The following is a 25,938-nucleotide window of genomic DNA, read 5'->3' as shown; positions in this document are numbered from 1 at the left end:
TGGGCTGTGAAAACCTTGCTAGTTAATGCTTTCCCTTTTAGCAGCCTCCATTGTTTCTGTGTTTTTCTAACCTTGAAAATAAATCAAACCCAAGATTCGGCCGGACCTGCTTCTTGATTTGGAGTTCTCACCCTCTCCCCTCACATCACAAAGACTGGCCCACCTCAGAGCCCAGGAGGGCGGAAGGACAAGCTCTCCCAGGGATCCTTATCATGGGAATGAGGCCTGGGGTCTGGGGCTTATAATTCCTGACCACTTGTCTCCCCTGCTCAGGAGCCTGAACCTCGGAGGGGGGGGCGGGATGGGGATGCTTCCCCCGCATCGCAGATAACCACTCACACCGCTGGGGGTCCTCATGGAGCCACCAGACAAGCGGAGCTGAGTCCGAGTAAGATGCTCCCCTCCACACTGAGAGCTGCTCAGTGACGTCAGCGTCCACCTTCTTAAAGCAAGAGTCGTCCAATCACCGACGCCCCCCTCCCTCCACTGCCCCTCACCAGATATTGTGTCATCAGTCTCCCTCTCCTGCTCATTTCCCCCTCCCTAAATCCCTTCCCCTCTGCTATGGCTGCTACGGTCGGTTCGAGCTGCCAGCAGAGTTTGTGACTGCTGTGATTCCGGGAGCTGGGCAGGGAGGGATGATGGGTTCTAGTGGCAGGCAGAAGGTTGTGGGAATCCCCTTTTGGCCAGTGCAGGTCCTTTGGATTCCCGAATCCGAAATATTAGACTGACAAAAAAGCAAGTTCATTGGCACTGCAGAGGTCAGCTTGGCTAGGAGATTGATTTCCTCAGTGGCAGAGAAATAACAAAAAGGTTTTTTTTACTAAGAAGAGAATGTCTTTCAGGGGGCAGGGGCCCTGATAGGCAGCTCTGCCAAGGAGAGAGGTTCCTTGACAAGGTGTGGCCCTGCTTTTGGGCCTCTGCAAAGAAATGAGTGAACAGAAACCTACTCTATGAGCAGATCTTGGTGGGGGGCTGGGGGCAGATTGAAAGGATTATCACACCAAGATCTTTGTCAAGAATCTTTCTTTGTTGTGCTTTTCTTTCCTCTCTCATGAACTACTTTATTTGCTCCATTCAATTTGGGTTTGTGGAAAAAGTGTTCACAATTCTCTTAATGAAGTTACTCTCCTATAATTCTAGCCTCATTTTATAAAACAAGTGGGTTTGGCTCCTGCTTCTGGCCTCTTCAGACTGTTTAAAACAGGAATCAATCTTGGTGACAAATGTCCAGGAGACTGATTTGTGCAGGTTGAGAGCGAAGCCATCTTTTTTTGACGAACAGAACTCCAATGACCTGTAAAAAGGAAGGACCCCTGAGCTGTGCTCAAGGAGTCATTTGTACTCCCTTTCTCTCTTTGCGTCCCAGAGCTACCTTCTGCAGCCCAAGCAAGTCTTTTGCATTGATGAAAATTTCCAGCTCTGTTCAATGAATAATCTGTACTTTTTGATCAGTGAAAGACCCAGTGCTACCTAAACCCCTTCCACCAAGCAGTTCTTGACTCCCGCCTCTCCAGGGTTTGTCACCTTTGGCCAAGGCTTTGCTTCCTGCTACCACACTGGGAATGTACAAGGCACATTTTTCAACTCACTAAAGTGGGGGTTCTCTAAGGACAGGAAAATTGGACCTGGATTGGGCTGATACCTCCAAGCCCTGGGGAAATGTTCAAGGAGGGTACTGAGGGAAGGAAGTAGGGCTCATTCCCTTTTTTGCACAAATGGAAGCAAGTCATTCAGAGAAGACATGGCACTTGATCAGGCTTATCCTGTCATGGGGGCATCCTAGGATAGCTCAAAGCTGAGGGGGGAATCAGGGCTTGGTTTGCTTTTCACTTAACCCAACAGTCCTAACTGATGAGTCCCAGAAGCCCCAGCTCTAACCAGAAGCTGCCCACCTGATTTTGGGGAGCCCATTACCAGGGACCAGTCCATAAGTTTGGCTGTCAGAGCAAGGAGAGGCCAAGATGAAAGCCACTTGGCCTGGGGGGCGAGAGACACAGGGGCTCCAGGCCTGGAACTGCCTCTCACTGGCTGTGTGACCTTGGCCGGGTCCCTGCCCTCCTCCTGGCCTCAAGTGCTCTTTTCCCCAAAGGAGCTTGGCTCACTTGGGCTCTGAGGTTTCTTGCAGCCCTCCATCCTATCCAGACCCACCAGTGTATTGAGACACCCCTAACCTTCCTCCTCCCCACTCATAAAAGTATACTAGTTCTCAGTCCCCAGCTGATAGATCTCTGCTAGTCGACTGCTTTCCCTTGGGGTGGCCCCCGGTCAGTAAGTTCTGTCTTTAATTTAACCCTAAACTTGGCAATAATACTGCCCATGGCCCTCCTGGACCTGCCTTTTTGAATCAGAGAGGCCTCCCTCCCACCATCTTACAAGAACTCTGAGCTTGTGGAGTGGAAGGACACAGGCCCAACAGGACCATGGGCAGGACCGCTCGGGTCTGGGCCTTATGTTTCCTGGTCACTTTGCTCCCATGCTCGGGAGCCTGAGCTTGATGGTGGTGGTGGTGTTGGGGGGGGTGTTTGGGCAGGTGCGGGCCACCCACTTCTCACTTACCTGTTCCCCACTCTCTGCGATGACAAGGAGGCACCAGCCAATCGGAGCTGAGCCTGCCAAGGGGGGCCGCCCTCTGCTGAGCATCAGTGGCCAGAGACGTCAGCGACACTTTGGTAATACTGCAGTCTTCCTCCAGCCAATCCCGTTGCTCCCTCCATTGGTCCCCAGAAGACAACATACTCACCCGTCTCCTTGGAAACAATATCTCTTCCCCCACACATCCCTTTGTTCTCATTTCCCCTTCCCGCCCCCACACCCTCTCAAGCTCCTTTCTTCCCCCTTCAAACTGCTTCTCAGCCTCATTTTCCCTCCGCCACTACCTGTCCAGCTCATTTTCCCCTTCGCCCTTAACCCCTACCCTGTCTTTATTTTTTCTTCTGCCAAAGACCTTCTTCTACTCATTTCCCCTCCCCCAAACAACTTCTCGGCCTCATTTATCCTCCCGCACCAATGCTACAAGTGACATCATTTCAGAAGCTTCTGACTCTTCCATTTTCTATCAGAACCAAATGCCTCTTCCTATAATCCTAACATATATATACATGTATGTGTGTGTGTGTGTGTAATCTACATATAGGCTTACCCTACATATGCAATGCTCTAATATAATTCATTTATCATGTTCTCTACTTTCATCTATGTATATTCACATAACTCCAGTGCCTTCTATAGAATATCACTTCATATTTATGTAAATGGAATATAGGGAATATAGAAAAAACCTCATGTATATGAAGACAAAGAATATATACATATATGTGAGTGTATGTATCCACTCTGGTTTTTCGCTTCATTCCTAAGTAAAGGAAGGCTTTTGTTCTTTCTATACATTTATTTGTATGATTTCTATATTCTTTCTTCTCAAAAACATTAGTATTTTTCATACACAAGTGATTATTCACATATTCCCTTTTTGTTCATATCTAGCCATACTCCTATTTTCTCTGTTCCTTGATGTATGTAGGTAGCAAGGCAGGTATACATTGTCTCTGTACAGGCATGAGGACTCCTATAGCCTTCCTACCTTCCTACAAGTATTCCAATGTTTCTGTACCTGTGAGAGACTAAAGGCAGACTCCTGTCTATGAGTAACCGGAGGATATCAGGATTTACATATAGGAATATAGAGAGAAAATAAGGATATCTGAAGAATAGGAATTTATGAATACTCAGAAAGGAAGGAGAGGAATTTAGAAAGGCTATTTAAATGGTCACATGTCACTATAGAGTGAAAATAGATAAGTAACTATTAGATAAGTAATCATATATCTATAGAAGGACTATTCAAATGGTTATATGCCACTATAGAGTGAAAATAGAGAAGTAATAATTAGGTAAGTAATCATATATCTATAGAAATGCTGTTAAAATATTCATATGCAAGTAGAATGAAAATAGATAAGTAATAATTAGATAAGTCATCATATATGTACAGAAGGGGTATTTAAAGGGTAATAATGCCAGTATAGAGTGAAAATAGATAAGTAATAATTAGATAAGTAATCATACATATATACACATATATATATGAGTGACAACAAACAAGATAGCACATGTATGTATGATTTATATATATATATATATATATATATATATTTATGTAACAGATTAATCAAATACCGATCTATACTCAGATGTTTAGATATTGTGATAGAACAGGTGAGTGCTCATACCTGTCAAAACACACGGAAGATAGGAATCCTCTTTTATGAAGAGATATGTCTAATTATCATGGAAGAAGCCATGAGACTTTCCTGAAGAGTTAAGGTTCTCAACCTTTTTGGCTTTTGACTGCCTAATCTTTCCAATTCCCAAATCAAGGGTTTGTTTCTGAAGGCAGTCTTGAGATCCTATGATGTGCGTGTGTGTGTGTGTGTGTGTGTGTGTGTGTGTGTGTGTGTGTGTGTGTGTCTGTGTGTGTGCTTGTGCCCTAACTTCCATTCCGCACCCTGTTGCATCATTGCTAACACATTGGAGGGTTTTCCTTTAGATTTCTAATAACTACAGTATTGGCTCCAATTGGCAGGGTCTATTGTGGACGTGTTGGGAGCCCTCCTGGGTGAGTTGCTCTCCCTGTCCTTCTGGCCTCTTCAGGCTGTTGGCAGCAGGGGACAATCTGAGTGAGATCCATGAAGCTGATTTGGGAAGGTTAGGGGAGAATTCCTCTTTCCTTGGTGGACAGAACCCCACTGAGCTTCCCAGGGCAGGAAAGGGAAGGGCACCTGAGCTCTGCTCAAGGGGTTATTTGTTCTTCCTGTCCCATTATGACTCCCAGAGCCCCCTTCTGCCGCTCAAGTAGTTTCCTTTATACAGCTGAAAATTCTCACCAATGTTCACCGAGGCCTTCTTTACCAAGCAGTTCTGGTTTCAAGGTTCACCAAAGGGAGAACCTTTTCCTTGTCCCTTTCCTTCACTGCACTGGGAGTTCTCTGAGAGCAGAAAACCGGGATCTTGCCCAGGTTATCCCCTCGAAAGTCCAAGAAAATATTGCAGTCGGGCTCTGAGTGAGGTAGGTAGGAGTCATCCTCTTATTTCCCAAATGGAAGAAAGCCATTCTTGGAAGGGACAGATTTTGCTAAGGCTCATTCAGGAAAGTGTAGCCTAGGCTGGCCCAAAGCTGAGGGATGGAATAGGGGATCATGTTGTGTCCTGCTTTCTAGAGCCCCCAAGTCGGGGTGACACATCGCACTGTTGCTTTCTAGAGCCTCCATGCCGGGGCACTTAAAATATACTTTCTTAATGGGGCAGTGATGAGACGGGACTCCTGAGGATGGTGGAAAAATGGAGTCCGTTTATTCCAAGGACTTTCCCCTTTTATACCCTCATACACTTAGATAACAAAAACCCTGGGCATGTGCCCAGTATTACCATGTGCATGGGGGCCACATAAACAACTTGCTGTCGTATGTAGTTTGCCACCTGCTCTCCCTCTGCTTCAACCTCCCCACAGGTTGTCACACCCCCTGACTCCTCAGGAAGGCCGAGAGCCCTTGGGGGGATGGGGAGCCGAACCAGACATTGTCAGCAGGTTCCCTCTGGGCCGAAGGGTCTTCTACCTCACCCAGAGTTTCCCCACTGTCCGTGACCCTCTACAGGCTTACTTTTTACGTAACCCCACAGCCCTAGTGAAGACTCCCACAACTGCAGCTCTATGGGGAGCCAGCTCACCTGCTTCTAGGGAGGGCCTTCCCAGGGACCTTCAGTCTAAGAGGCTTGGTTCTCAGAGGAGCAAGAGGCCGAGATGGAAGCCAGGCCACCTGGAAGGAAAGAGAGAAGTAGTTCAAAGCCTGGGTCTGCAACTTCCTGGCTGTGTGATCTTGGCCATGTCCCTGTCCTACTCTTAAACTCAGTTACCTCTTTTCTCAAATGAACAGTTTGGACCAGATGATCTCTGAAGTGTCTTACAGCCTTCCGTCCTATCCCAACCTATAAAGTCACAGACTCTAACCCCAAAGCCAGTAACCCCCCACACAATGTTAACAAAACTAGTCCTCAACTCTGGGCTGAGAAAACCCTGCTGGTCTAATACTTTCCCTTGTGGCAGCCCTTGTGGCAGCCCTTCTGCCAGCACTTTCTGTGCTTTTTCTAACCTTAAAGATTAAAATAAAATCTATGGTTCTCCCTGGAAATGCCTCCAGAACTCGAGTTGCCTCCTTCTCCCTCCATATCACAGACTGTCCCTCTTCAGAACCCAGCAGGGTAGAAGGACAAGGACTCCCAGGGACCAGTGAGGCCCCATTTCCTTATGTGAGGAATGAGTCCTGGAGTCTGGGGCTGATGGTTCCTCACCACAGGAGCCTGAGCCTTGGGGCGGGGGGGGGGGGAGGCTTTGTACTGGCCCCCTGGCATTTCTCTAATGACTGAGAATTCTAAGTCCTCATGAAGCCAGAAACCAAGCAGAACTGGGTTTTGGGAAGGCGGACCCCTTGACCAGGACCCACAGCTAGGGATATCAGCTTTCACTTTGGTGAGACAAAAGTCCCTCTATCACCAACCCTTCCGCCTTCCACTGGCCCACAGCAGACATCCCCCCCATCCCTCTCCTTGGAGTCAGCATCCCTTTTCCATACAATCTCTCCCGTTTGATCCTTGGATACTATAACATGGATAATATAAGAACTTATCTACAGTAACAGCAACATTGTGTCATGATCAACTATAATAGATGGAGCTCTTCTCAGCAATAGAATGATCTAAGAGAGTTCCAGGACATTTGAGATGTGGATGCCATCCACACCCAGAGAAAGAACTTTGGAAATTGCATGCAGAGGGAAGGATACGAGTTTCATTTTTCTCCCTTTTTCTTGTTTTTTTTTTTCCCGTTTATTCTGATTTTTCTTTCATAAGATTACTAATATGGAATTATGTTTCAAATGATCGTACATATATAAGCTAAATAAGATTTCTGGCTACCTCAGAGAGGGGGGGAGGAGAGAGCTGGAGAAAACCCCAACCTACAAACAAATAGATTCTACCCTTATGGCCAGAACTCCTTCCCCTGACAATGATAATAAAGTAATCACCAATTCGGGGCAGAGAAACCCTTGCTAGTCTAATGCTTTCTCTTGGGGAACTAACCCCCCAGTTCTGCACTTATTCTAACCTCTGGAGCTACCTCCCGAGGCAGAGGAACCTTCTCACTGCCACACTGGCGCCCCATCCTCACCCTCAAATCACAGGGACTGTTCCCCCTCAGAGGCCCGGTCCTGGGAGAAGACAAAGTCCCCTCCGAACTACTTGGGACTGAAAAATAGTGGAGTGAAAATAGAGAAGTAATAATTAGATAAGTAATCATATATTTATAGAAAGGTTATTTAAATTGTCATATGTAACTACAGAGTGAAAACAAATAAGTAATAATTTGGTAAGTAATCATATATAAATAGGAGGGTTATTTAAATGGTCATATGCCAATATAGAGTAAAAATAGAGAAGTAATCATATATCAATAAAAGGACTATTTAAATGGTCCTATGCCAGTATAGAGTGAAAATAGAGAAGTAACAATAAGATAAGTAATCTTATATGTATAGAAAAATAATTTAAATGATCATATGCCATTATAGAGTAAAAATAGAGAAGTAATAATTAGCGAAGTAATCATATATATATAGAGAAAAGCTATAAAAATGGTCATATGGCACTATAGAGTGAAAATAGAGAAGTAATAATCAGATAAGAAATCATATATCTACAGAAGGGCTATTTATATGGTCCTATGCCAATATAGAGTGAAAATAGAGAAGAAACAATTAGATAAGTAATCATATATCTTTAAAAGGGGTATTTAAATGGTCCTATGCTACTATCGAGTGAAAATAAAGAAGTAACAATTAGATAAGTAATCATATATCTATAGAAGGGCGATTTCAATGGTCTTATGACTTACAGAGTGAAAATAGAGAAATAATAATTATATAAGTGATCATATAACTAGAGAAGGGCTATTTAAATGGTCCTATTCCACTATAAAGTGAAAATAGAGAAGTAACAATTAGATCAGTAATCATATATCTATAGAAAGGCTATTTAAATTGTCATATGTCACAATAGAGTGAAAATAGATAAGTAATATTTAGATAAGTAATCATACATCTATAGAAGGGCTATTTACATGGTCCTATGCCCCGATAGAGTAAAAACAGATAGGCAATAATTAGAAAAGTAATCATATATCTATTGAAGGGATATTTAAATGGTCATATACCAATATAGTATGAAAATAGAGAATAATTAGATAACTAATCATATATCTATACAAGGCCTAATTGAATGGTCCTATGCCACTATAGAGTGCAAACCGAAGTAACAATTAGATAAGTAATCCTATATCTCTAGTAGGGGTATGTAAATGGTCATATAGCAGTATAAGGTGAAACTAGATAAGTAATAATTAGATAAGTAAGTATATACCTATAGAAAAGTTATATAAATGGTCATATGCCACTATAGAGAGAAAATAGAGAAGTAATAATTAGATAAGAAATCATATATCTATAGTAAGCCTGTTTAAATGGTCATATGCCACCCTTTGATCCAGCAGTGCTACTTCTGGGCTTATACCCCATAGAGATACTAAAGAATCGAAAGGGACCTGTATGTGCCAAAATGTTTGTAGCAGCCCTATTTGTAGTGGCTAGAAACTGGAAAATGAATGGATGCCCATCAATTGGAGAATGGCTGGGTAAATTGTGGTATATGAACGTTATGGAATATTATTGTTCTGTAAGGAATGACCAGCAGGATGAATACAGAGAAGACTGGCGAGACTTACATGAACTGATGCTAAGTGAAATGAGCAGAAACAGGAGATCATTATATACTTCAGCAATAATACTGTTTGAGGATGTATTCTGATGGAGGTGGATCTCTTTGATAAAGATAGCTAATTCAGTTTCAATTGATCAAAGATGGACAGAAGCAGCTACACTGAAAATAGAGAAGTAACAATATATCTATAGAAAGGCTATTTAAATTGTCATATGCCCCTATAAAGTGAAAAAAAATCAGTAATAATTAGATAAATAACCATATAGCTATGGGGGGGGTATTTAAGTGGTCATATGCCACTATAGATAGAGTAGTAACTCTCTTTCTTAATCTATGTATACTCACATATGACTAGAGTGCCTCCTATAGTATATCACTTTATATTTATGTAAATGGATTATAGGGAATATAGAAAAAACCTCATCTATATAAAGACAAAGAATATATACATATATGTGACTCTGTGTGTCCACTTTAGTTTCTCGCTTCATTTCTATGTAAAGGAAGACATTTGTTCTTTCTATACATTCATTTGTATATATAGAGTATAGAGAAAGACAATTAAATAATAGAAATATAGAAGTAACAATTAGATACGTAATCAAAAATTTATAGAAGGGCTATTTAAATGGTCATATGCCACTATAGAGTGAAAATAGAGAAGTAATTATTAGATAAATAGCCATATATCTATAGAAGGGCTATTTATAAGGTCGTATGCCACTATAGAGTGAAAATAGATAAGTAATAGATAAGTAACCATATTTCTATAGAAGGGCTACTAAAATGGTCATATACCACTATAGAGTGAATAGTAACTGTCTACCTTCACCCATGTATACTCACATATGATTGCAGTGCCTCCTATACTATATCACTTTATATTTATGGAATATAGGGAATATAGAAAAAAACCTCATCTATATAAAGACAAAGAATATATACATATATGTGAGTGTGTGTGTCAACTATGGTATTTCGCTTCATTCCTAAGTAAAAAAGGCATTTGTTCCTTCTCTATATTCATTTGTATATATAGAGTATAGAGAAAGACAATTAAATAATAGAAATATAGAAGTAACAATTAGATAAGTAATCATATATCTATAAAAGCGTTATTTAAAGGGTCCAATGTCACAATAGATAAAAATAGAGAAGCAATAATGAGATAAGTAAACATAGATGTATAGAAGGGATATTTAAATGGTCCTATGACATGATAGAGTGAAAATAGATAAGTAATAATTAGATAAGTAACCATATATCTATTGTAGGGTTATTTAAATGGTCCTATGACACTATAGAGTGAAAATAGATAAGTAATAAATAACTAACCACATATGTATTGTAGGGATATTTAAATGGTCCTATGCCACAATAGAGTGAAAATAGATAACTAATAAGTAAGTACATAATCATATATGTATAGAAGGGCTATTTAAAAGGTCCTGTGCCACTATAGAGTGAAAATAGAGAAATAACAATTAGTTTAGTAATCATATATCTATTAAAGGGCTATTTAATGGTCATATGCCAGTATAGAGTGAAAATAGATAAGTGATAATTAGATAAGTGAACATATATCTATAGAAGGGCTATTTAAATGGTCCTATGCCATTATAGAGTGAAAATAGAGAATTAATAATTAGATAAGTAATCATATATCTATAGAAGGGTTATTTAAGTGGTCCTATGGCACTATAGAGTGAAAATAGTGAAGTAAAAATTAGATAAGTAATCATATATATATAGAAATGCTATTTAAATGGTCCTATGCCACTATAGAGTGAAAATAGATAAGTAATAATTAGATAAGTAACCATATATCAATAGAAGTTCTATTTAAATGGTCCTCTTCGACAATAGTGTAAAAATAGAGAAGTAACAATTACATAAGTAACAATATATCTATAGAAGGGATATTTAAATGGTCACATGCCACTACACAGTGAAAATCGAGAAGTAACAATTAGATGAGTAATCATAAATGAATAGAAGGATTATTTAAATATTCATATACCACTATAGAGTGAAAATAGTGAAGTAATAATTAGATAAGTCATCATATATCAATATAAGGGCTATTTAAATGGACATATGCCACTATAGAGTGAAAATAGAGAAGTAATATTTAGATAAGTAACCATATATTTATAGAAGGACTATTTCAATGGTCATATGCCAATATAGAGTGAAAACAGAAAAATAATAATTAGTTAAGTAATCATATGTCTATAGAAAAACTGTTTAAATGATCATATGTCACTATAGAATGAAAATAGATAAGTAATAATTAGAGAAGGAATCGTAGATATATAGAAGGGCTATTTAAAGGGTCATATGCTACTATAGTGTGAAAATAGATTAATAATTATTAGATAAGTAATCATATATCTATTGAAGTGCTATTTAAAGGGTCCTATGTCAATATAGAGTGAAAACAGAAAAATAATAATTAGTTAAGTAAATATATATATATATAGAAGGGCTATTTAAATGGTCATATGCTACTATAGAGTGAAATTAGACAAGTAAAAATTAGATAAGTAATCATTTATCTATAGAAAGGCCATTTAAATTTTGATATGTCACTATAGAGAGAAAATAGAGAAGCAACAATTAGATAAGTAATCATATACATATAGAAGGACTATTTAAATGGTCATATGCCAATATAGAGTGAAAATAGAGAAGTAACAATTGATAAGTAATCAAAAGTCTATGGAAGGGCTATTTAAATGGTCACATGCCACTACAGAGTGAAAATAGAGAAGTAATAGATAAGTAATCATATTTAAATAGAAGGGCTTTCTAAATGGTCATATGCCATTATAGAGTGAAAAGAGATAAGTAATAATTAGATATGTAATCATATATCTATAAAAGGGTTATTTAAATGGTCATATGCCACTATGGACTGAAAATAGAGAAGTAACAATTACTTAAGTAATCCTATATCTATAGAAGGGTTATTTAAATGGTCATATTCCACTATGGAATGAAAATAGAGAAGTAACAATGAGTTAAGTAATCATATATCTAGAAGAAGGCTATTTAATGGTTATATGCCACTTGAGAGTGAAAATACAAAAGAAACAATTAGATAAGTAATTATATATCAATAGAAGCTCTATTTAAATGGTCCTATGATGCTATAGACTGAAAATGGAGAAGTAATAATTAGATAAGTAACTATATATGTATAGAAGGGTTATTTAAATTGTCCTATGCTACTATAGAGTGAAAATAGAAAAGTAACAATTAGATAAGCAATCATATATCTATAGAAGGTTTATTTAAATTGTTTTATGCCACTCTGGAGTGAAAATAGATAGGTAACAATTAGGTAAGTAACCCTATATCTATAGAAAGTCTATTTAAATGGTCCTATGGCACTATGGACTGAAAATGGAGAAATAATAATTAGATAAGTAATTATATATCTATAGAAGGGCTATTTAAATGGTCCTGTGCCATTATAGAGTGAAAATCGATAAGGAATAACTAGATAAATAACCATTTATCTATTGAAAGGCTATTTAAAAGATCCTATGTCATTATAGAGTGAAAATAGAGAAGTAACAATTAGTTAAGTAATGATATATGTATAAAAATTCTATTTAATGGTCATATGCCAGTATAAAGTGAAAATAGAGAAGTAACAATTAGATAAGTAACCATATATATATAGAAGTGCTATTCAAATGGTCCTATGCCAGTATAGAGTGAAAATAAATAAGGAATAATTAGATAAATAAACATTTACCTATTTAAACGCTATTTAAAAAAGTCTTATGCCACTATAGAATGAAAATAAAGTAGTAACAATTAGTTAAGTAATAATATATGTACAGAAAGCCTCTCTAATGGTCCTATGTCAGTATAGACTGAAAATAGAGAAGTAAAAATTAGATAAGTAATCATATATCTATAGAAAGGGTATTTAAATGGTCCTATGCCAGTATAGATAAAAATAGAGAAGTAATAATGAGATAAGTAGTCATACATCGATAGAAGGCATATTTAAATGGTCTTATGCCACTACAGATTGAAAATAGATAAGTAATAATTAGATAAGTAACCATATATGTATAGAAGGGGTATTTCAATGGTCATATACTGCTATAGAGTGAAAAAAGATAAGTAATAATTAGATAAATAATCATATATATATTGAAAGTCTATTTAAATGGTTCTATGCTTCTGTAGAGTGAAAATAGACAAGTCATAAATAGATAAGTAATCATATATCTATACAAGGGCTATTGAAATGGTCATATGCCAGTATAGAGTAAAAATAGAGAAGTAATAATTAGATAAGTAATCATATATCTATAGAAGATCTATTTAAATGGTCCTATTCCAATACAGAATGAAAATAGATAAGTAATAATTAGATAAGTAACCATATATGTATAGAACGGGTACTTCAATGGTCATATGCCACTATAGAGTGAAAATGGAAAAGTAATTAGATAAGTCACCATATTTCTATAGAAGGGCTATTTAAATTGTCCTATGTCACTATAGAGTGAAAATAGGTAAGTAATAATTAGATAAGTAATCTTATATCTAGAGAGGGGCTACCGAAATGGTCATATGCCACTATAGAGTGAAAATAGATAAGTAATAATTAAATAACTAACAATATATCTGTAGAAGTGTTATTTAAATGGTCCTATGCCACTATAGCGTAAAAATAGAGAAGTAACAATTAGATAAGTAATTATATATCTATAGAAAGGCTACTTAAATGGTCAGATCCTACTATAGAATGAAAATAGATAAGTAATAATTAAATAATCATTTATCTATACAAGGGCTATGTGAATGGTCCTATGCCACTATAGAGAGAAAATAGAGAAGTAACAATTAGATAAGTAATCATATATCTACAGAATGGCTGTTTAAATGCTCATATGCCACCCTTGGATCCAGCAGTGTTATTACTGGGCTTATACCCCAAAGAGATAGTAAAGAAGGGAAAGGGACCTGGATGTGCCAAAATGTTTGTGGCAGCCCTGTTTGTAGTGGCTAGAAACTGGAAAATGAATGGATGCCCCTCAATTGGAGTAAATTGTGGTATATGAATGTTATGGAATATTATTGTTCTGTAAGGAATGACCAGCGGGATGAATACAGAGAGGACTGGCGAGACTTACATGAACTGATGCTGAGTGAAATGAGCAGAACCAGGAGACCATTATATACCTCAACAACGATACTGTTTGAGGATGTATTCTGATGGAAGTGGATCTCTTCGATAAAGAGAGCTAATTCAGGTTCAATTGATCAAGGATGGACAGAAGCAGCTACACTGAAAATAGATAAGTAATAATTAGATAAGTAACAATATATCTGTAGAAGGGTTATTTAAATTATCATATGCCATTATAGAGTGATAATAGAGAAGTAACAATTAGATAAGTAATCATACATCTATAGAAGGGGTATTTCAATGGTCCTATTCCAGTATAGAGTGAAAATAGATAAGTAATAATTAGATAAGTAATCCTATATCTATAGAAAAACAACTTAAATGGTCATATGCCAATACAGAGTCAAAATAGAGAAGTAACAATTAGTTAAGTAATCATACATGTATCGAAAGGCTATTTAAATGGTCATGTGCAATATATGCCAACCCACAGTGGAGAACCCCTTGCTTTTCTAATGTTTTCCCTTGAGGCAGCCCCTAATCAGCAAGTACTGGCCTTAATCTAACCTAAAAATCAGAATAAAAGCTAAGGTTCTTCCTGGATTTGTCTACTAAACTGGAGGATACCTCCCTCCAATCTAACAGTGTCACATCTCAGAGCCCTGCATGGGGGAGTAGGAGGACAAAGCCCCGTAGTTAACAGTTGGGGACCCTTCCACTGCCAGGGACTGGGGTCCTAGGCCCTGAATCATGTATTTCCTGGCTACAGGTCATCCACGCTCAGGAACCCAAGCCTCAGCTGGGCTTTGAGTGGGACCCCTGGGCTTTCTCACCTCTCAGATGTCCGTTCTCAACCCCTGGAGTCCTCAGGGATGAATCGAGAAGTAGAACTGAATCTTGGCAACGTGGAGCCCCAGCTGATCAGCAATGGCTCCGGAAGTCTGTGCTCAACTTCGGTGGAGAGTCTCCCTCCAGCCAATCCCGGCATTCTCTCCATTGGTCCCCAGCAGAGATCCAGCTCACCAGGCTCCTTGAAGACAGAATCCTCCCCCTGAAATCCCATTATTCTCCTTTTACCCTTCCCTTCAGTCCTTCTCAAGCTCACTTTCCCCTTCCTGCAGCCACAACTCCTCAGGGTCATTCCCCTCTCCCCCACTCCTTTTCCTGTTCATTTACTTTCTTCCACAGACCTTCTCAGATTAATTCCCCCTCATAGAAAGTCAGGAATTATTTGAGCAAAATCACAAAAAAGTTTCCACACAAATAAAGTCAGACTTAAATAATTGGAAAAATATTAACTGCACTTGGATCGGCCGAGCGAACATAATAAAGATGACAACACTCCCTAAACTAATCTATTTATTTAGTGCTATACCAATCAGACTTCCAAGAAAATATTTTAATGATCTAGAAAAAATAACAACAAAATTCATATGGAACAATAAAAAGTCGAGAATCTCAAGGGAATTAATGAAAAAAAAATCAAATGAAGGTGGCCTAGCTGTACCTGATCTAAAATTATATTATAAAGCAGCAGTCACCAAAACCATTTGGTATTGGCTAAGAAATAGATTAGTGGATCAGTGGAATAGGTTAGGTTCACAAGACAGAAAAGTCAACTATAGCAATCTAGTGTTTGACAAACCCAAAGCCCCTAACTTCTGGGATAAGATTTCATTATTTGATAAAAACTGCGGGGATAACTGGAAATTAGTATGGCAGAAATTAGGCATGGACCCACACTTAACACCGTACACCAAGATAAGATCAAAATGGGTCCATGACCTAGGCATAAAGAACGAGATTATAAGTAAATTAGAGGAACATAGCATAGTTTATCTCTCAGACTTGTGGAGGAGAAAGAAATTTGTGACCAAAGATGAACAAGAGACCATTACTGATCACAGAATAGAAAATTTTGATTATATCCAATTAAAAAGCCTTTGTACAAACAGAACGAATGCAAACAAGATTAGTAGGGAAGCAACAAACTGGGAAAACATCTTTACAATTAAAGGTTCTGATAAAGGCCTCATTTCCAAAATATATAGAGAACTGACTCAAATTTATAAAAAATCAAGCCATTCTCCAATTGATAAATGGTCAAAGGACATGAACAGACAATTTTCAGATGATGAAATTGAAACTATTACCAGTCACATGAAAGAGTGTTTCAATCACTATTGATCGGAGAGGTGCAGGTTGAGACAACTCTGAGATGTCGCTGCGCACCTGTCGGATTGGCTAGGATGACAGGAAAAAATAATGATGACTGTTGGAGGGGATGCGGGAAAACTGGGACACTGATGAATTGTTGGTGGAGTTGTGAACGAATCCAACCATTCTGGAGAGCAATCTGGAATTATGCCCAAAAAGTTATCAAACTGTGCATATCCTTTGATCCAGCAGTGTTTCTGTTGGGCTTATACCCCAAAGAGATACTAAAAAAGGGAAGGGGACCTGTATGTGCCAGGATGTTTGTAGCAGCCCTGTTTGTAGTGGCTAGAAACTGGAGGATGAGTGGATGCCCATCCATTGGAGAATGGCTGGGTAAATTGTGGTATATGAATGCTATGGAATATTATTGCTCTGTAAGGAATGACCAGCAGGATGAAGACAGAGAGGCTTGGAGAGACCTACATGGACTGGTGCTGAGTGAGATGAGCGGAACCGGGAGAACATTATACACTTCGACAACGATATTGTATGAGGATGTATTCTGATGGAAGTGGATTTCTATGACAAAGAGACCTAACTGAGTTTCAATGGATAAATGATGGACAGAAACAGCTACACCCAAAGAAGGAACACTGGGAAACGAATGTGAACTATTTGCATTTTTGATTTTCTTCCCGAGTTATTTTCACCTTCTGAATCCAATTCTCCCTGTGCAACAGTAGAACTGTTCGGTTCTGCAAATATGTATTGTATCTAGGATATACTGCAACATATTTAACATATATAAGAGTACTTGCCATCTGGGGGGGGTGGAGGGAGGGAGGGGAAAAATCAAAACAGAAGTGAGTGCAAGGGATAATGTTGTAAAAAAAATTACCCTGGCATGGATTCGGTGAATACAAAGTTATTATTAAATAAAATAAAATTAAAAAAAAATTCCCCCTCATACACAACCTCTGCAGGTAGCTTAAGTTGCCGTCGTGGTTTCCTGACTGTGTTCATTAAAGAAACCAGGGAGGGAGAGGACTCCAGGGATCAAGACTGATGCCCACAGACCCCCTGCTGTCTGTGCAGGTGACCCTCTGTTCCCCTCCTCAAAACCTTGGGCTTTGTACATATTTATCCATGAGGACTCAAATATTTTCTCTGTATATTCATGCAAGGGAGAATTCCTCCATTCTTTCTCTAGTCCTCCTTATGACTACTGCATGACTCTTTATAATGTAGTGTGCATGTGTGTGTGTGTGTGTATATATATATATGTAGGTTATGTAATACTAAATTAAGTGAAGAACTCATAAATTTCATCTATATATTTCACTATATTCATCTATATTCTCTGGTCTATTTCTATTAAATCATAAATTCATAATTAAATAAAAGAATATAGAGAATATGACAACTCATGTATGTGAAGACAGACTGTGTTTCTGAATATACATGAATATATATGTGTATGGTATGTGTGTATGTTTGTATGCAAGTTCTTATTCTTCATTTATGAGTTTGAGCACTCATTTTTTCTTTCCATAAATTAATTTCTATTATTAATAAATTCTATCTCCTCTGAAACATTAGTCATTCTATTTCTACCTAAATGTTTATTCATGTATTAGTCCTATTTACCTACATGAGCAGCCATATTCTATTGAAAATATATATTTGTAATAATGCTTTCTCTGGGCCTAGAGAGAGTTACAGGAATTGATGCTAAGTGAAATGAGCAGAACCAGGATTTCATCGTACACGGCAACGGCAAGATCGTATGATGCTCGATTCTGATGGACGTGGCTCTTCTCAACAACGAGACCAGTTCCCATGATCTCATGATGATGAGAACTATCTACATCCACAGAGATGATTGTGGGAACTGAGTGAAATGAGCAGAACCAATATGAATATGCTGCAATATGAATAAATGGGAAGTAGAGAAGTATATTCACTCATTCAATCCATAAACAGAGCACAGTAATACTCAAATGCATGGACTTATAGGGAGAACAGGATTCTACTTGTCTATATCAAAATGCAGATGGGAGACAGGAATTCTCATCTATTAGGGGATTCCTCTAAATTTTCTATCATCTCTTTCCATTAGATTTTCCTTAGGAGCTAAGGCTCCCAGACTTTTATTTAGGACCGTGCAATTATCTCCAATGTTTGTATCCTCACATTGATTGTTAATTGATATATATTAAAAATTCTTTATAAGGTATTGGATTGAGGCTTCACCAATAAGATATTGGATTGTGTGTGTGTGTGTGTGTGTTTGTGCCCTAACTTCCATTCCGCACCCTGTTGCATCATTGCTAACAGATTGGAGGGTGTCCCTTTATATTTCTAATAACTACAGTACTGTCCTTTTGGCCTCTTCAGGCTGTTGGCAGCAGGGGACAATCTGAGTGAGACCCATGAAGCTGATTTGGGAAGGTTAGGGGAGAATTCCTCTTTCCTTGGTGGACAGAACCCCACTGAGCTTCCCAGGGCAGGAAAGGGAAGGGCACCTGAGCTCTGCTCAAGGGTTTATTTGTTCTTCCTGTCCCATTCTGACTCCCAGAGCCCCCTTCTGCAGCTCAAGTAGTTTCCTTTAAACAGCTGAAAATTCTCACCAATGTTCACCGAGGCCTTCTTTACCAAGCAGTTCTGGTTTCATGGTTCACCAAAGGGAGAACCTTTTCCTTGTCCCTTTCCTTCACTGCACTGGGTGTTCTCTGAGAGCAGAAAACAGGGATCTTGCCCAGGCTATCCCCTCGAAACTCCAAGAAAATATTCCAGTCGGGCTCTGAGTGAGGTAGGTAGGAGTCATCGTCTTATTTCCCAAATAGAAGAAAGCCATTCTTGGAAGGGATAGATTTTGCTAAGGCTCATTCAGGAAAGTGCATCCCAAACTGGCCCAAAGCTGAGGGATAGAATAGGGGATCATGCTGTGTCCTGCTTTCTAGAGCTCCCAAGTCGGGGTGACAAAACGCATTGTTGCTTTCTAGAGCCCCCATGCCGGGGCACTTAAAATATACTGTCTTAATGGGGCAGTGATGAGACGGGACTCCTGAGGATGGTGGGAATATGGAGTCCGTTTATTCCAAGGACTTTCCCCTTTTATACCCTCGTACACTTAGGTAACAAAAACCCTGGGCATGTGCCCAGTATTACCGTGTGCATGGGGCCACATAAACAACACGCTATTGTACCTAGTTTGCCGCCTGCTCTCCCTCTGCTTCAATCTCCACACAGGTTGTCACACCCCCTGACTCCTCAGGAAGGCCGAGAGCCCTTAGGGAAGATGGGAAGCCGAACCAGACATTGTCAGCAGGTTCCCTCTGGGCCGAAGGGTCTTCTACCTCACCCAGAATTTCCCCACTGTCCGTGACCCTGTACAGGATTACTATTTGCTTAACCCCACAGTCCTACTGAAGACTCCCAGAACCGCAGCTCTATGGGGAGCCAGCTCACCTGCTTCTAGGGAGCGCCTTCCCAGGGACCTTCCATCTAAGAGGCTTGGTTCTCAGTGGAGCAAGAGGCCGAGATGGAAGCCAGGCCACCTGGAAGGAAAGAGAGAAGTAGTTCAAAGCTTGAGTCTGCTCCTTCCTGATTGTGTGATCTTGGCCATATCCCTGTCCTATTCTTGAATGAGTCCTGGAGTCTGGGGCTGATGGTTCCTCACCACAGGAGCCTGAGCCTTAGGGGGGGGGCTTTGTACTGGCCCCCTGGCATTTTTCTAATTACTGAGAATTCTAAGTCCTCATGAAGCCAGAAACCAAGCAGAACTGGGTTTTGGGAAGGCGGACCCATTGACGAGCACCCATAGCTAGGGATATCAGCTTTCACTTTGGTGTGACAAAAGTCCCTCTATCACCAACCCTTCCCCCTCCACTGGCTCACAGCGGACATCCCCCCCATCCCTCTCCTTAGAGTAAGCATCCCTTTTCCATACAATCTCTCCAGTTTGTCCCCTGGATAATATAAGAACATTACATACAATAACAGCAACATTGTGTCATGATCCCACTGAGCACTGATGCTTGTTGACATCAGTGCCGATCTTCGTAAAGCAGCAGTTGTCCCATCACCAACGTCCCCCCTCCTTCCACTGGTCCTCACCAGATTTCGTGTCAACCGTTTCCCAGGAATCAGCCTTCCCTTTCCTAAACACTCTTTCCTGCTCAATCCCCCCTCCTCAAATAGCTTCTCAGACCCATTTCCCCTGCCCCACACCCGCTTACAGGTGGTTCTAGCGGCCTGCGGGGTTCCCTGACTTGTCCCTGAGGGAGCGTGGCAGGGAGGGAAAGGCAGGGACTGGGACTGATGCCCTACGACCCCTTGCTGTCTCCACAGTCAGCCCTTCATCCCCCTCATCAAATAACTTCTCCCACTGCCCTACCATTGCTACAGGTGGCTCAAGTTGCCATGGGGAGCTCTTGATTGTTGTAATTGTGGAACGTGGGAAGGGAGGGAGAGAACCCCAGAGACCGGGATTGATGCCCAGTGACCCCCTGCTGTCTGTGCAGACGTTCCTCTGTATCCCTCCTCAAAACCCCTGAGTTTTGTGTATTTTTTGTGTCTATGAATAGGAAGACACATAAGACATTATATTAGCCTATATGTGGGAAAGAAATTGTAGATTTCATTTATAGCTATCTCTACTATTCCTCTATGTATACTCACATAGGAGTAAAGAGTTTTCTTATAAAATACTTCATACTTATGTAAATGAATGAATAGAGAATATATGATGAGTCATATATACGAAGACATTCTATATATATAACAGCCATATATATACACATACATATACACATGGCTGTTAGGATTCTTGCAAGGTGCTAAGTTGGTTGCCTAATTTTAGCCTGGTGCTTACCAGTTCTGTGGTTCACTAATGTGCTTAGTACTTGCTAGAGTTCTGCAAGAGTTCACACCTTTCACACCTGTGAGTTCATACCTCTAAAAGTGCATATAAAAGCACAAGCCCACTGGAAGCTCTGGGAGATGCAGAGCCAGGATTCAGTTGGGAGATTCACAAGTCACAAGGACAAGGCCGCTAGAGCGGGAGCCCCAGTTCTAAGGAGAACCTGCCCACCTGATTTTGGGGAGCCCATTACCAGGGACCAGTCCATAAGTTTGGCTGTCAGAGGAAGGAGAGGCCCAGATGAAAGCCACTTGGCCTGGCTGGCGAGACACAGGGGCTCCAGGCCTGGGACTCCCTCTCACTGGCTGTGTGACCTTGGCCACATCCCTGCCCTCCTCTTGGCCTCAAGTACTCTTTTTCCCAAAGGAGCTTGGCCCACTTGGGCTCTGAGGTTTCTTGCAGCCCTCCATCCTATCCAGACCCACCAGTGTATTGAGACACCCCTAACCTTCCTCCTCCCCACTCATAGAAGTATACTAGTTCTCAGCCCCCAGCTGAGAGATCTCTGCCAGTTGACTGCTTTCCCTTGGGGTGGCCTCTGGTCAGTAAGTTCTGTCTTTAATTTAACCCTAAACTTGGCAGTAACACTACCCATGGCCCTCCCTGGACCTGCCTTTTTGAAACAGAGAGGCCTCCCTCCCGCCATCTTACAAGAACTTTGAACTTGTGGAGTGGAAGGACACAGGCCCAAAAGGACCACAGGAAGGAGCGCTCGGGTCTGGGCCTTATGTTTCCTGGTCACTTTGCTCCCTCACTAGGGAGCCCAAGCCTGATGGTGGTGGGGAGTGGTTTGGGAGGGTGCAGGCCTCTCACTTCTCCCTTACCTGTTCCCCACTCTCTGCGATGACAAGGAGGCACCAGCCAATCGGAGCTGAGCCTGCCAAGGGGGGCCGCCCTCTGCTGAGCATCAGTGGCCAGAGATGTCAGCACCACTTTGGTAATACTGCAGTCTTCCTCCAGCCAATCCTGCTGCTCCCTCCATTGGTCCCCCTCTGACAGCCTAATCACTGGTCTCCCTGGAAACAGCATCCATCCTCCTCATAGGCCATTGTTCTCATTTCCCCTTCCCGCCCCCACACCCTCTCAAGCTCCTTTCTTCCCCCTTCAAACTGCTTCTCAGGCTCATTTTCCCTCCCCCACTACCCCTCCAGCTCATTTTCCCCTTGGCCCTTAACCCCTGCCCTGTCTTTATTTTTTCTTCTCCCAAAGACCTTCTCCTACTCATTTCCCTTTCCCCAAACAACTTCTCAGCCTCATTTATCCTCCCCCACCAATGCTACAAGTGACATCATTTCAGAAGCTTCTGACTCTTCCATTTTCTATGAGAACCGAATGCCTCTTCTTATAATCCTAATGTATATATATACATACATGTATATGTGTGTGTGTGTGTGTGTGTGTGTGTGTAATCTACATAAAGGCTTATCATATATATGGAATGTTCTAATATAGTTCATTTATTATGTTCTCTACTGTTATGCCACTGTTCTCTTTAACTGTCCTGACTCAGTTTCCTTGTACAAGCTTCCCTTATCTCAGTCTCCCTAATTACTCCCCTAAGCTGTAAATATCCCTCTGGTCCATTAAGGCTGAGGACCATTTACTCTAAGGTTATAAATTGTTAGTAAGATAAACAAGAGAGTAGACCTCCTGACTCTTTTCTGTCCTCGAGAATTTACAATATCCCTCTAAAATATTCCAAGATATTTCACTGACACCTTTATCTCTGTGTATTCACACATCCTGTCTCTGGGTTTTTAAAGAATTTATGGCCTTTTCCATCCTGACAGTTTTCCCGTGCTTCTCACCCCTTCCTTTGTTCAGAGAAAAGGGATTTAAGAAGTTGGGCTTCCTCCATTCATTGCTGGAGGATGGCGGCTGGCGGGTGGATGGTGGACACTGAATTCTGTGAGATGACAGTCTCCTCCAGCCCTGGGACCAACATGGATTCCTTGGTCCCAGTATATCTTTATCTCTGTCTGACTGGATCATTTGAGAAGAAAGTCCTGTCCAGTCAATCTTATTCTCCCATTAATAAAATATTTAAAATTCTCTAATTTCTCTCCTGCCTCAGTTTCTCTGGCATTACATTGCCTTCATCTAGGTATACTCACATATGACTCCAGTGCCTCCTATAGAATATCACTTCATATTTATGTAAATGGAATATATGGAATATAGAAAAAACCTCATCTATATGAAGACAAAGAATATATACATATATGTGAGTGTGAGTGTCAGCTCTGATTTCTCGCTTCATTCCTAAGTAAAGGAAGGCATTTGTTCTTTCTATACATTCATTTGTACAGATAAAGTATAGAGAAAGACAATTAAATAATAGAAATATAGAAGTAACAATTAGATAAGTAATCATATATCTATAGAAGGGCTATTTAAATGGTCCAATTCCACTATAGAGTGAAAATACAGAAGTAACAATTAGATAAGTAATAATATATCTATAGAAAGGGTATATAAATGGTCATATGCCAATACAGAGTGAAAATCGAGAAGTAATAATTAGATAAGTAATCATAGATCTATAGAAGGGCTATTTGAATGGTCCTATGCCATTATAGAGTGAAAATAGTTAAGTCATAATTAGATAAGTAATCATATACCTATAGAAGGGCTGTTTAAATGGTCCTATGCCAGTATAGAGTGAAAATAGAGAAGTAACAATTAGGTAAGTAACCATATATTTATAAAAGGGCTATTTAAATGGTTATGTGTCACTATAGAGTGAGTAGTAACTCTCTACCTTCATCTATGTATACTCACATATGACTAGAGTGCCTCCTATAGAATATCACTATACATTTATGCACATGGAATATAGGGAATACAGAAAAAACCTCATGTATATAAAGATAAAGAATATATACATATATGTGAGTGTGTGTGTCCACTCTGATTTTTCGCTTCATTCCTATGTAAAGGAAGCCATTTGTTCTTTCTATACATTCATTTGTATGTACAGAGTATAGAGAAAGACAATTAAATAATAGAAATAAAAATTAGATAAGTAATCATATATCTACAGAAGGATTATTTAAATTGTCCTTTGCCACTACAGAGTAAAAATAGAGAAGTAATAATTAGATAAGTAATCATAGATCTACATAAGAGCTATTTAAATGGTCCTATGCCATTATAGAGTGAAAACAGAGAAGTAACAATTAGATAAGTAATCTTACATCTATAGAAAGGCTACTTCAATGGTCCTGTGCCACAATAGAGCGAAAATAGAGAAGTAACAATTAGATAAGTAATCTTACATCTATAGAAAGGCTACTTCAATGGTCCTGTGCCACAATAGAGCGAAAATAGAGAAGTAACAATTAGATAAGTAATCATACATATATAGAAAGGCTATTTAAATGGTCCTATATCACTATAGAGTGAAAATAGAGAAGTAATAATTACATAAGTAATCATATATTTATAGAAAGACTATTTCAATGGTTATATGTAACTATAGATTGAAAAACATAAGTAATAATTTGATAAGTAATCATATATCAATAGAAGGGCTATTTAAATATTCATATGCCAATATAGAGTGAAAATAGATAAGTAATAATTAGATAAGTAATCATATATCTATACAACGGCTATTTAAATGGTCATATGCCAGTATAGAGTGAAAATAGAGAAGTAACAATTAGATAAGTAATCATATATCTATAAAATGGCTGTTTTTATGGTCATATGCAAGTATAGAATGAAAATATAGAAGTAACAATTAGATAAGTAATCATACAGCTATAGAAAGGCTATTTCAATGATCCTATGCCACTACAGTGCGAAAATAGAGAAGTAACTATTAGATAAGTAATCCTACATCTATAGAAAGCTTATTTCAATGGTCTTATGCCACTATAAAGTGAAAATAGAGAAGTAACAATTACATAAGTAATCCTACATATTTAGAAAGGCTATTTAAATGGTCCTATGCCACTATAGAGAAAAAATAGAGAAGTAATAATTACATAAGTAATCATATATGTATAGAAAGGGTATTTAAATTGTCATAAGTAACTATAGATTGAAAATAGATAAGCAATAATTTGAAAAGTAATTATATACCAATATTAGGACTATTTAAATGGTCATATTTAACAATTAGATAAGTAATCATATATCTATAAAAGGGGTACTTAAATGGTCCTATGCTACTATAGAGTGAAAATAGATAAGTACTAATTAGATAAGTAATCATCTATCTATAGAAAGGCTATTTAAATTGTTTTATGTCACTATAGAGTGAAAATAGAGAAGTAACAATTAGATACATAATCATACATCTATAGAAAGCCTATTTCCATGGTCACATGCCACTACAGAGTGAAAATAGAGAAGTAACAATTAGATAAGTGATCATACTTCTATAGAAAGGCTATTTAAATGGTCATATGCCACTAAAGAGTGAAAATAGAGAAGTAACAATTGGATAAGTAATCTTACATCTATAAAAAGTCTATTTCAATGGTCCTATTCCACTATAGAGTGAAAATAGAAAAGTAACAATTATATAAGTAATCATATATTTACAGAAATGGTATTTAAATTGTCATATGTAACAATATATTGAAAATAGATAAGTAATAATTTGATAACTAATCATATATCTATTGAAGTGCTATTTAAATGGTCATATGCCAATATAGATTGAAAATAGATAAGTAATAATTAGATAAGTAATCATATATCTATAGAAAAAGAATTTAAATGGTCATATGCGACGATTTAGTAAAAATAGATAAGTAATAATTAGATAAGTAATCATATATCTATAGAGGGGCTATAGAAATGGTCTATGCCACTATAGAGTGAAAATAGAGAAGTAATAAACAGATAAGTAATCATA

General features: G+C 39.0%; 1 protein-coding gene across 1 annotated transcript in view; it reads right to left on the bottom strand.

The window, feature by feature from the left end:
• Positions 1–743: 743 nt before the first annotated feature.
• Positions 744–25,938, bottom strand: part of LOC127542906 (uncharacterized) — a 247,599-nt gene continuing 222,404 nt past the window's right edge. Inside the window, exons 6-8 of the mRNA XM_051968810.1 lie at positions 19,616–19,644; positions 2,560–2,711; positions 744–1,297 (exon numbers count right to left, since the gene is read on the bottom strand). Of these exons, the coding sequence (XP_051824770.1) occupies positions 1,146–1,297; positions 2,560–2,711; positions 19,616–19,644 (333 nt within the window). The 3' untranslated portion in view covers positions 744–1,145. The remainder of the gene's footprint in view (positions 1,298–2,559; positions 2,712–19,615; positions 19,645–25,938) is intronic.

The sequence above is a fragment of the Antechinus flavipes genome, chromosome X, assembly GCF_016432865.1.
Source record: "Antechinus flavipes isolate AdamAnt ecotype Samford, QLD, Australia chromosome X, AdamAnt_v2, whole genome shotgun sequence".
NCBI classification, from domain to species: domain Eukaryota; kingdom Metazoa; phylum Chordata; class Mammalia; order Dasyuromorphia; family Dasyuridae; genus Antechinus; species Antechinus flavipes.
The sequence above is the reverse complement of the archived record's forward strand: the minus strand, read 5'-3'. Positions and strand labels throughout refer to the sequence as shown.